General features: G+C 40.1%; 1 protein-coding gene across 3 annotated transcripts in view; it reads left to right on the top strand.

The window, feature by feature from the left end:
* LOC136879210 (uncharacterized) overlaps window positions 1-13910 on the top strand; it is a 1250431-nt gene that overhangs the window by 385301 nt on the left and 851220 nt on the right. For all 3 annotated transcript variants that reach the window (XM_067153008.2, XM_067153007.2, XM_068228965.1), the window contains one exon: window positions 2911-3039. In XM_067153008.2, coding sequence (XP_067009109.2) covers window positions 2911-3039 — 129 coding nt within the window. The remainder of the gene's footprint in view (window positions 1-2910; window positions 3040-13910) is intronic.

Genomic DNA, 13910 nt, shown 5'->3' with positions numbered 1-13910 from the left:
CTTAATGTACGAGCTTGAAGGGTTTTTTTCCAAGGGCTGTCTTAACATATGAGCAGGATGGTCTGTTACCCAGAGGCCATGTTACCATATGAGCATGATGAGGCATTATGCAGGGACCATCTTAACTTATGATAATGATGGCCTGTTACCCAGCGGCCATCTTAACATATGAGCACGATGAGCCATTACCCACCGGGGCCATCTTAATGTATGGGCATGATGGGGCATTACCCAAGGGTCATCTTAATGTATGGGCATGATGGGCCATTACCCAGGGGCCATCTTAATGTATGGGCATGATGGGGCATTACCCAGTAACTGCATGAGAATAGCAGCCACCTCAACATCCACATTTCTCCATTTTATATTGCTTACAATGTTAGGAAAGTAGAATGTTGTAATGCAAGTAACGTTTTGGGGAAATAATGTAGAGTCTCTGCTGTGGTGAAGGCTAGAGGATGGGAGGAGAAGATATTCCTGTTAGCTGTCAGTAGAAATGAGATGAGAAATGGGCAGACTACAAAGAAACTAGCAGAAAAATGAGCAAACTTTCTAAGTTATCTTCTTATTCAATCCAAGTGCAATCACTCCTGCACCGTGTTCCCTGCAGCATAGGTCATTGTACAAGGAGATACAAGTGCCATTCTACATCCTGGATTCCACTCCAGATATCTCTGATATCTACTGTCCAGTATATTTGAGAATATGAGCCCATGGAACATTTCCATAAGTTCATACCCATCTTTTCTTATGGAGCAAACAATGTGGAAGACACTGTTGCAGACTTCCTTAATGAGAACAGAATTTGATATCAAACTGCCAAGTTGTCGTATGACAATGCCTCAGATATGTCTGAATGGCATTCTGGATTGCAAGCAGTAATAATTTGAATGATTTTGCCATGTACACCTGAAATATTTGTGAAATGGAAGGTGCTGTTGATATACTCATACACACATTTTTCAATATTAATAAGATAAAACTGGACTAAATTAGAATGTGCTTCCTCCAGGATTCTAGTACAAGTAGCTTATGAGCTCCTTTTAGCTGATTCCTTTACAGTACACCAATTGCATTGTGACTTCCTTGTCAGTTACTTTGTGAAAATTCAGGAAGTAGGATGTGTAGCAAGCTAGTACTTACCCATGCTGAAAAAAGTGTGTTCTTTCTTGTTCTCTGTATGCTGAATGATATCTGAATAGATGTCACCCATCTCGACAATTATTTGTGAAGCTCTTCAACCGATTACATAACAAAACAAATGATTGACTGGAGAAGAGTCAGTCATGTTCTTCACTGTCATAAGTCTCTCTCCGTGAAGAGATGCATGGACGAGATTTATCATGTATCCTTTTTAGTTATGAAGTAACATTTACAGATCACTGTCAAGTAAATCTCTGAATTATGCACTATTCGTCTGCAAACAATCCCCATTGCCCATGGTGTGGAATACTGAACACCTATTAACAGACCAATATTTGATGTTTGTCATGTTTCTGAAATGTTGGAACACTAATTTTGTTGGTGACACCAACAAAATGGATTTTTACTATAATTTACTTTTTGTTCCTGTGAGTGGTTGTTTAGACAGGTCCCAATACAATCCTTTGACCAAAGGGTCTTTAATGCTATTAACTCTTCTAAATGATTTGATCATTGCTTAAATGTTGCGGTGGTGATTTTTACAATGACTTGTTGACAATAACACAAAAGAAGTGCTGTTAGAGCCTCCATTCCCATAATGGTTCCCTCTAAGGAACTTTTCCAGCTGCCAGGCTTTCAAACTATGTTCCATGTCTGGTCAGCATTTCCAAAAATCTACAGCTGTGATTGCCCTGTTGTTTCTTCTAACAACATCTTGTGATCTGCATGGCTTGTCCACAAGGGGACAAATATGTAAATGTCTTGGGTGTTGTTCAGCACAAGGTGTCTGCGTTTGCTGGAAGGATCCTCCATTTCTTCAGGTTGGCCTTGCATCGAGGGACGCCCACTCTTAAGTGGTTGAGGGACCTCCATACAGGGTAAGGTTGGTTGGCTCCAGGAGCTAGTTATTCTTATGCTGGCATATCTGTGGGCAGCGAGCTCCTCCATCTGTTAAGACCAGTTCCATCCAGCAGCATGAAAGGAACCGCTGCAAAGATTGCAATTATAGACGTACAAGAAATGAGTTGCAATTGTGTGTACCCTGGGCAAGTTGATCCTTTCACAACCGGTCTCTATCCAAAAGGATTGCACTTATGTTTATCTCTTCAAACATCAAGAGAAAGTCCATTGTTGACAGAATAAAACAGTTCGAAATGTAAGATACATGCAAACAGCTCAGAATGTTGGTGGTGGTACAACTGGACAACCATCTTCTATTAACACTAATGAGAAGGAATTAAGGTATCCACAAAAGAAAGACAATCGTTTGGGTCTCAGAACGTAACACTGTTGGGGTTGGTACCCGTGGCCGCTGGGGCCTTTCTATGGTGTGCACTGACACGGGGTTCAGAATATTGGAGTGAGGAGATAAAGGGTGGTGGGGCCGTGAAATGAATGGAGGGGGGTAAAAGAAGGAGTAGAAGATTAGAGACTCATGATGATGGCACTAAATGAGACCGCAAGTAGAGGATTGTGGAGGTAAGGCAGTCCCAGCAGGTACCTTGGGAGCAGCCAAGGGAATTTAACTATTTAAAATTAAAATCCTCGACCCAACAAGTAATCGAATCTAGCGTCCTCTGAACTGCGCTGACTGTTCATCCAAGGGGCTGAGGAGCATAGTTAACGGACACAGGCTTGCTGAATACGTACTTCTGATCTCTTTAGGTGATCATTATGTACCACTGATCCACATAATAAGCAGTCTGTTTTATTTTGCCCTACTTTGGACTGTGTTTCTAATCAATATCTGTCTCATTGTATTCCTAGAAAATGTCTCGAGAGTCACTGACTCGTGGAGGATCACAGGATGACCCCGTCCAGTTGTTGCGAGACCTAGAGGGAGCCATGGAAAGAGAAGCTGACCTCAGAGAACAGCTCCGTTTTGCTGAGGAAGAGGTAAACTCTCACACATTGAAATAGCTCTGAGTGTTCTATGTACAGTTTCTCCTCTTCTTTGGTTTGAATGCCTTCTTTGCTAGCATATTGAGATTTTGTTTAATTTTTATTTGTTGATAATTTATGCATACTTTTCTGTCAACAAGCTCTTGTGACAATGTATGATACATTTACATTGATGGCCCAATCTATGTATGAGTGAGGGCAAGTACCATATATCTCACTGTGTATGTTAAAGTGTCTCCCTGTATCAAGCACAAATCCCAGGAAAAAGAAAGGAAAGTTTGAAATGTGGTGTTGGGGAACAATGAAGTGGAGAGAGCAATGATCTACAACAAATAAGCAGGAAATTTTATAAAGAAAAATAAATTTAATGGGGGCATTTCATAAGAAAGAATAGACTACTGAATGATATTATTCAAGGACAGGGTGAAGGAAAAAAAGGGATGAGATAAAGCAGGATTTTCATTTTTGTGAATGGGAAGAAGTTGCAGGTGAAGTTGCAGGTGAATGAGGATGTGACACCAGAGTCATAGTAAATGTGCCGCTGATCAGGCTACTTCCTCCTCACACTGGTGTTGAAGTTAACGTAAGCAGTCTTCACCAGTTCATAACTTACTAAAGTTGTTTCAGCTGACACACTGACACAGTATGCTCAGGCAGTGAGTTTGGTGTAGCTTGTGGAGGTGGCATATGCCTCTTAAAACTCACCCCCTAGCTGTCCGGCTCCTAGGCTAACAGGTCGGCCCAAAATCCCTGCCACATACACCCTCCCTTGTTGGAGGGTCTCTCTTAAACCTCACCCCCTAGCTGTCCGGCTCCTAGGCTAACAGGTCGGCCCAACATCCCTGCCACTCACACCCTCCATTGTTGGAGGGTCTCTCTTAAACCTCACCCCCTAGCTGTCCGGCTCCTAGGCTAACAAGTCGGCCCATCATCCCTGCCACTCACACCCTCCCTTGTTGGAGGGTCTCTCTTAAACCTCACCCCCTAGTTGTCCGGCTCCTAGGCTGAAAGGTCGGCCCAACCCCTGCCACTCACACCCTCCCTTGTTGGAAGGTCTCTGTCTCTCTTAAACCTCACCCCCTAGCAGTCCAGCTCCTAGGCTAACAAGTCGGCCCATCATCCCTGCCACTCACATCCTCCCTTGTTGGAAGGTCTCAGTGTCTCTTAAACCTCACCCCCTAGCTGTCCGGCTCCTAGGCTAACAAGTCGGCCCATCATCCCTGCCACTCAGACCCACCCTTGTTGGAGGGTCTCTCTAAGAAGGGCTGCACCAGGTAAGCACTAAAACCTGTACAATAAATAAATAATAATCTCCTGGGTTTCATATTCAGCATTAATGAAGATCTCAGTGAATCAGTATTAATTTTCAATCATATTATGTGTGTAAAAGGGAAAAAATATCAAAACAGGCTGGAGTTGCTAGTTGCATCTTGGGAAAGGTGAAAACATGGGTACATGTCTTTATCATTCGGTTCACTCTCCATGATGTGCAATGAATTTTGTGTTGCATCCAGCTATGGACCAGGCACCAAGAGATAAAATGTGTTGCCAAATCACATTAAGGTGATCATGATTTTGCAGTGCAATTGAATTGTTTACTTTGACCTTGTGGTATGTGACCATCTACATCCCCAGAGCCAGTTGCTCCAAAATATTTCTATCTCCAGTATGCCTCTAGATCACTTCCTCTACCTCTCTCTAGTAACTGCTCAATGGAGAGGAACGAGGACAATCAATCAGTCACTACTGATCTGCATTTAGGACAGTCGCCAAAGTGGCAGATTCCCCATTTGTTGGTTTTCCTAGCCTCTTCCTAAATGATTTCAATGAAATTGGAATTTATTGAACATCTCCCTTGGGAAGTTATTCCAATCCCTAACTCCCCTTCCTATAAATGAATATTTGCCCCAGTTTGTCCTCTTGAATTCCAACTTTATCTGCATATTGTGATCTTTCCTACTTTTATAAACGCCACTCAAACTTATCCATCTACTAATGTCATTCCACGCCATCTCTCCGCCGACAGCTCGGAACATACCAGTTAGTCGAGCAGCTCTTCTTCTTTCTCTGAATTCTTCCCAACCCAAACATTGCAATATTTTTGTAACGCTACTCTTTTGTCAGAAATCACCCAGAACAAATCGAGCTGCTTTTCTTCGTTTTTTTTTCCTGTTCTTGAATCAGGTAGTCCTGGTGAGGGTCCCATACACTGGAACCATACTCTAGTTGGGGTCTTACCCTCTCCTTTACATCCTTACTACAACCCCTAAACACCTTCATAACCATGCGCAGAGATCTGTACCCTTTATTTACAATCCCATTAATGCGATTACCCCAATGATGATCTTTCCTTATACTAACACCTAGATACTTACAATGATCCCCAAAAGGAACTTTCACCCCATCAATGCAGTAATTAAAACTGAGAGGACTTTTCCTATTTGTGAAACTCACAACCTGACTTTTAACCCCATTTATCAACATACCATTGCCTGCTGTCCATCTCACAACATTATCGAGGTCACGTTGCAGTTGCTCAAAATCGTTTAACTTATCTATTACTCTATACAGAATAACATCATCCGCAAAAAGCCTTACCTCTGATTCAACTCCATTACTCATATCATATATATATATAAGAAAACATAAAGGTCTGATAATACTGCCTTGAGGAATTCCCCTCTTAATTATTATAGCGTCAGATAAAGCTTCACCTACTCTAATTCTCTGAGATCTATTTTCTATAAATATGGCAACCCATTCAGTCACTATTTTGTCTAGTCCAATTGCACTCATTTTCACCAGTAGTCTCCCATGATCCACCCTATCAAATACTTTAGACAGGTCAATCGCAATACAGTCCATTTGACCCCCTGAATCCAAGATACCTGCTATATCTTGCTGGAATCCTACAAGTTGAGCTTCAGTGGAATAACACACTCCCCTTGTTCATTAATTATTCCTGGAATGTCCTTTTTGGAACCTGTTTCTGCCTTAAAATACCTATACATACCCTTCCATTTTTCACTAAAATTTGTATGACTGCCAATTATGCTTGCCATCATGTTACCCTTAGCTGCCTTCTTTGCTAGATTCAATTTTCTAGTAAGTTCCTTCAATTTTTCCTTACTTCCACAGCCATTTTTAACTCTTATTTCTTTCCAGTCTGCACCTCCTTCTTAATCTCTTTATTTCTCTATTATAATAAAGTGGGCCTTTACCATTCCTTACCACCCTTAAAGGTACAAACCTGCTTTCGCATTCCTCAACAATTTCTTTCAACCCATCCCAGAGTCTGTTTACATTTTTATTTACCGTTTTCCACCGATCATAGTTACTTTTAAGAAACTGTCTCATGCCTGCTTTTTTCAGTCATATGGTACTGCCTAATAGTCCTACTTTTCAGACCTTCCTTTCTATGACATTTATTTTTAACTATGACAAAAACAGCTCCATGACCAGTGATACCATTTATTACTTCAGTTTCTCTATAGAGCTCATCTGGTGTTATCAGCACCACATCCAGGATATTTTTCTCTCTGGTTGGTTTCATCACTTTCTGAATCTGCTGTCCTTCCCATATTAACTTATTTGCCATTTGTTGGTCATACTTCCTGTCATTCGCATTTCCTTCCCAATTGACATCTGGTAAATTCAGATCTCCCGCTACAATCACATTTCTTTCCTTGTCGTTATCTGATTATCTTATCAAATAATTCTGAATCCATGTCAGTGCTACCCTTTTCCGGTCTGTACACTCCAAATATATCAAGTTGCCTATTATCTTTAGAAATGAGCCTTACACCTAGAATTTCATGTGTCTCATCTTTTAACTTTTTCGTAGCTTACAAATTCTTCATTCACCAGAATGAATACTCCCCCCTCCCACCATTCCTATCCTATCTCTATGATACACACTCCAGTTCCGTGAGAAAATTTCTGCATCCATTATATCATTTCTCAGCCATGATTCAACTCCTATTACAATATCTGGTAAATATATATCTATTAAATTACTCAATTCTATTCCTTTCTTTACAATACTTTTCCAGTTCGCTGTTTGCTTAACACTGCTCCCTAGGCCACCCCATTTCCCTGAATGAACATGCCTATAACCCTTCTAAACAAGTTTCGTGACTTATACGTGCCAGTGCGGTTTAAGTGAAGGCCATCTGAGCGCAGACCCCTGTCTCCTACCCACCCATTAGGATCTAGAAATCTCACTCCCAGTTTCCCACATACCCACTCCATAGTCTCATTTAAATACCCAATCACCTTCCAGTCAGTATGCCTCCTACACAGTATTCCACTGATAACAATCTCCACTTCCTTAAACTTCATCCGTGCTGCATTTACTAGATCCCACACATCTCCAACTATGTTGGTACTTATACCTGCTTGCTTTACGTTATAAGTACCAACGTGATACACTACCACCTTCTCCTGTCCCTCTTCCCTCTCTTCTACTTTCCTCAACATCTGTCTCAACCTAATTCCTGAATAACATTCTACCCTGGTTCCCTTTCCTCCACACACTTTCCCCACGTGTCTAATGATGGAATCCCCCAAGACCAGAGCCTCAACCCTACCAACCTCATTTGATCCCCTCCCCTCTTGTCAGCCCTATCCTTCCTGATAGCTGCAGAAGCTACTTCCTCCTCTCTTTTCTCCTTCCCATGACCCTGTTCCACCTGTCTTTTCCTATCCTCTACTCTACATTTCCCCTTCCTATCTTTTCCCTTCCTCCTACTTCCACACATCTCAGCAGCAGTTCCCTGTCCCTCATCTTCCCTCTGTTGTTCTACCTGGAGTGACTTGTACCGATTTCGCACAGACACCTGTCCTGAATTCTGATCTTGAATAGAGCCCTTAGCCTGCAATCTCCTTCCTCTTAGAACATTAGACCAACTGTCTTCTACAACACCCCCCTTTCCTTCCCCTCCCTCTTGTACACCTACTGTAACCTGTACATTGTTTGAGGGAGTCCTATCTTCCTTCCTGTATTCTGTGAGAATCCTAATTATCTCCCTCAAACTCTCCAACTCCTCCCTCATACCCCTCAATGCCTCGCCACACCACAGTTCGTACACTCGCGCTCCTTAGCCATTCTTTACGGAAAAAATGAAAATGAAAATAAAATAACTTATTTGCAAAAAATAAATGAACGGAGGGATATATTGTCTGGGATAGTACTCAAAGATCACACAACAATAAGGTAATTAGTATACAACTACACCATAATACTACTCTATTTTTTATCCTACAACCCCTAACAAGATAAAAACTGCTGTTAATTACTGAATATCTAAGGGAATACACAAGAACTACACAATTCCAAACTGCAATTAAGCCTATCCTAATTACAACAACAGAATTTTAGTAAGAGTTTCTATGGTTACCTCTACTACACCAGCACTACACAAATATTTTACAATATATATATATATGTATATATTCGTTTACGGCCATTAGAGACCACGTTAGATAACAATTACATGTTTCTGGAAGCCTTCCTCACAGCCCAGAACTTCAGCATCCTCTCTCTGGCAGCCTGTCTTCTTTCGTCCGTCCACCCACGGTTAAGTTTTGGTTCGTCATGGAATCCCTGAAATCTGTCGATCACTGACCTAAACTTTGTTCGGTTTGAGATGTCTTCCGAATTTAGTCCCACCTGTCTGAGATCCTTTTTCACCTCCCTGAACCATTTGTCCGACACTTTAGGTCTGCTGTCTAGTATTGTGAAAATCCTTTTCGTTAGTCTCTTCTCATCCATTCTAAACAAATGCCCATAGAATTTAAGTCTCCGTTTTCTCATGGACTCAGTTAGCCTTTCATTGTCTCGGTAAAGTTCTTCCCTTCCTCGCAGCCTATACTATCCATCCACAATCTTTGGACCCATTATTTTGCGAAGGATCTTTCTTTCAAATTTCTCAGCTTCTCTCAGTCCCGCTTTTCCTGTCATTTGGAGGCATTCACTAGCATACAGACATTCCGTTTTAATCACTGTATTGTAGTGCCTTAGTTTAGCTCGTCTGGAGATGGTTTTCTTCTTGTATATAGGATATGTAAGCAAAACTAAATTCTGATAGGATATTAGGCTACTTGTATACTACTGTACAGTACACTACAGTAATTTTTAAACTACTTTCAGACGTATCCTAATTACAATACCAGTACCGTATGTCACTACTGAGCACAAACAGAAATGAAATTTGCAAGAACTACTGTACTCAAAGATTACCAACAAAGCTGAATGCTTAGACAAATTATTATTAGAACTACGCTCTAATAGATACACACGAAAGGTAACACACGAATATAGCAGGCATGATACGGCACTATCTAAATATACTATATCTACACTACAATTTTCAGCTGAAGTGTGGTTATATGAACTTTTACCACTGGTGGATTAGTATTATTTTCCCTACTACGCAGGACGGAGAATAAAAGTGTCCTTAAATGCTGAGAATAAGAGGTTGTCTACTATAATTTCTGTCAAAACCACGCCGGGGGCTTGAAATGCAATATTATTGAGATATAGGAATTTGATTACCGGTAGTAACTTTTACTCGATGAATAAACGAAGGTGGAAAGTACAAAGCATGCAGGGAACTAAGACTACAAATTATCAGCTGACTTTTTATTTATTTACACAACAATCATGTGCATGTAGCAACAATCGTCAACAATCCAAAAAAAAAAAAAAATACTATTAAGTACGGTACCGTAATTATCCAGTGAAAGTACCGTGAATTCTCTTTAACTTCTCTTTAACTCGATGTTTACAGGTTTATCGTGTTTTTTAATGTAATAAATTATTACGTTCGTGATAGTTTGAACGGATATATGTACGAAATATCGGAAAAGTAGGTAGCGGCGGAAATTACAATGAGTTACAACTCCTTATGATAATCTGCCTTTGTATTATACCAAAGAAACTACAGATATTTAAAAATATTGTTTTAAAAGTTAATATTATTACCTAAAGTATTTCCTAAACCTAAAATTCGAAACCTAGAAAACGTAATCTACTGAACACCAATTGAATTACTTGTTATAAAATTCAAATAAATAACACTACTCCCAATGTCTACCAACAAGCACTAAACACCAATATATAAATAGCACTAAATGGAACACGCACACACAAAATTTAAATAATTTTAATAGGGTTTCCAAGTTACTTCTCGAGATACCTTTGCCATTGCCATGTATTCAGCATCCATGGCAGATCTAGCAATACAACTCTGTTTCTTACTATACCATGATACTGCTCCCCCTGCCACTGTGGTTACATACCCATTCACTGATCTTCTAGACTTAGTATCTCCTCCCCAATCTGCATCACAGAACACTTGTACTGACTCCTCACAATTTTTGAAACACAACTTCTAGACTTAGTATCTCCTCCCCAATCTGCATCACAGAACACTTTTACTGACTCCTCACAATTTTTGAAACACAACTTCTAGACTTAGTATCTCCTCCCCAATCTGCACCACAAAACACTTGTACTGACTCCTCACAATTTTTGAAACACAACTTTAAATCTCTAGTACCACATAGATATCTCATGATATGCTACATTTAGATTTTTGACAATTTTGACTAACTTTACTTACTGCAAATGCAATGTCAGGTCTAGTATCATTTGACAAATATAGTAAACTCCCTACTGCACTGCGATAAATGGTACAATCAAATTCCTGCTCATTATTTTCAGCAGATGAATACCCGCTTGGTAATAATAATAATAATAATAATAATAATAATAATAATAATAATAATAATAATAATAATAATCGTATGGCCACAGCTACCGTGTGCAGACATTTCAGTTTGACGCCATCTGGCTGTCTGCTCGTCAATTTCGACGTTCCGTTTTACTCTAGGCCCACTAGATGGCAGACCGAGTAAACCGAAACTTTCTTGGGCGTCTATGGCTGAGATTTAATGAATTTTGTCGGTAAACACCAAATGTGTCACCAGAGATCTTATACATGCCGACATCGTACGACATGGAGTGTCGAATGGACTTTTTTCCGCCCTTCAAAACTCCGACTACCTCTGCCAGGTTTGAACCCGCTATCTTGGGTTCCGGAGGCCGACACTCTACCACTGATCCACAGAGGCAGCTTCCGCTTGGTAGAATAGTCTTACTCTGTTTACAGTCACTCACGGAAAAATCAGCAAGTAATTTGTCAATGTACAACATTCTTTTGTCTGTTCTATTTTTATTGACAGTAAGTTTGTTGCTTTCCCTAGGTCTTTAATCTCCGACTCATCTGCAAACCTTATTTTAACCAACTCAATAACCTCTTTGTCACCTATTGCAATTATGTCGTCAACATACAAGCCAATAATACAACACTCTTTTGCATACACACATGGTTCGTTGACACAGTTCTTAAAATCTAGTCTTCTAATTATAGCATCGACACAAGCATTCCAGTCTTTACTCGAATTAGGTAGTCCATAGATGCTTTTCTTCAATTTACATTCATAGTTTTGGACATCTTTTTCTACGATCAAATCTGGTTGTTCCATGTATACAGTACAACCGATTTCATTATTTAAGTAAGCACTAGTTACATCTAGATGTTCTACAGTCCAACTTTTATGTACTGCGATACCTATTATAACGCATGACTATGCTCTGGGATCTAACTTCCTGCTGTCTGCCCTCAAAGCCCACGCCTGACATCCAAATACTTCCAATCTACCTATTTCTTCCTGATCCAACTTCCTACTGAACCACAGTTCATACAGCATCTGAAAATTTATTGCTGAGGATGGGCACCTATTTCTTAAATACACTACAGTCATTACCGCTTCTCCCCAGAATTCTTTTGGTAACCTTGACTGGATCAGTAGACATCTAACAGTATCAAACATCGTTCTATTCTGCCTCACTGCTAATCAATTTTGTTGTAGAGTGTACGGTACAGACCTCCTACGAGTAATACCACATTTTTGCAATTGTGCTTGCAACCCGCTACATGTATACTCTGTACTATTGTCAGATTGCACTACCTTAATTCCTACACCATGTAACTTTTCTGCCTTTGCCTGATACCTATTAAACACCTCCAACACTTCATCCTTATTTTTCACACATACAGCCACATTATACCTGGTGTATTCATCAATCATTGTTACAACATATTGAGCTTTCCCAAGTGATGGTGGACTAATTTTCCCAATTGCATCAATATTCACATCATCAAGTGGTTTTTCTCCCTTACGCTCACAATACTTAGGTACGCCCTTGTTACTTAGTTTCCCCTGAATGCATACAGAAAAAGTAATAATATCATTAATTCCTTTCAATTCTAACATAGGCAATTTAAACAATGCTTCAGAATGTGCATGTCCGTATCTCTCATGCACCAACCTAACCTCCCCAGCACTTTTGAATGCTACATTGTTATTACATTCTTGATCTATCATTTGGTCACAGTCACTGACAGGTACAGTACCATTTATCCCCTCTATTTGTACTACATACATATCATTCCTCCTGTTTGCAACAAACAGTGTTTCATCTCCATTCTTATCTACAACCACTGCTTTCTCACCTGCAAATCCTACTTTGAAACCTTTGCTGGTTAACTTACCAACTGATATTAAATTTGCACCTAAGTTTGGTACAAACAACACGCCTGTAAAAGTAATTGTCCATACCGTTGACATTTTTACTTTGACCTTACCTATACCTGTTATCTCCTATTTCTACCTACCCAATTACATTCCTTGAAATGTCAATAAACATCTCCTTTGTTGGACACATATGATGGGACGCACCTGAATCGAACAGCCAATCTCTAATTTTCTCAGTTCCTACAGAAACTACCATGCTCATTGCTTTATCTACTACATGTATACTTCCTGAGCTTATCACTTTTCCACTCTCATTCACTGATTTACTCTCCTGTGATGATTCGTCACTCTTCATTGTTGGACATACTTTTGAATAATGTCCTGACTTACCACAGTTGAATCACTTTTGGGTACTGCAACAATATTTAGATATATGTCCCTGTTTACCGCAATTGTAGCAACTACACTGTTTTCCTTGTCCCACGTCTTCTTTCTTGATATCTCGCTTCTGTTGAACAACCATGGCCTGAGCTTCATTCTCCTCACGTTTTGCAGTGTCGTAAGCCTTTCCTCCATTTTGCTAAAGTTTCCTTCTGCTCTCCTCCGTGAGTAATCTCGCCTTCGCCTTCGAGATGGTCAGTTTCGCCAAATCAGCTTCCAAGGAAGGGATACAAACTGCACATTCCTCTGTAAGATTTCCGATGATCATTCCCTCAACTTGTTGATCTGTGAACTCATATCCAGCTTTGCTTGTTCTCCTCCACAGTTGAGTTATTTTTGTGAAGTATTCTTGAACACTCATATCTTTAGGCTTCACAAAATGAGTTAACTGTTTCAGGGTCATAGTACCATTCACTAGCCCTCCATCATTATATAACTCGTCCAGTTTTTCCCATGCCTTTTTCGCCGATTCAATATCTGCAATGCCACTTTCAAAATTTTCTCCAACATATTTGAAAATAACCGCTAACGTGCTCCTCGTCTCGTTTCTATCTGAGATAGCTGACAACCTGGCGTATCCTCATACCCTATTACAGATTCCCATACATCTTTCAACAACAGCTCGTGTTTCACCTTTAATGCCCACGAAAAATAGTTCTCCACTGTAAGCTTGGCTACATTCCTATTCAGTGTTTCTTCACCTGTCCACGAGGTCGCCATTTTTCCCGTCAATAATGTCACAACTTGCTTCGGCCGTTAATTCTCGTTACTCCATTTCAACTTATATTGTCTGAAATTTACTGCGGCGTTTTGGTGCTCTG

This window comes from Anabrus simplex, chromosome 8 (assembly GCF_040414725.1).
Source record: "Anabrus simplex isolate iqAnaSimp1 chromosome 8, ASM4041472v1, whole genome shotgun sequence".
NCBI lineage: Eukaryota > Metazoa > Arthropoda > Insecta > Orthoptera > Tettigoniidae > Anabrus > Anabrus simplex.
This window is presented reverse-complemented; position numbering and strand designations above follow the sequence as displayed.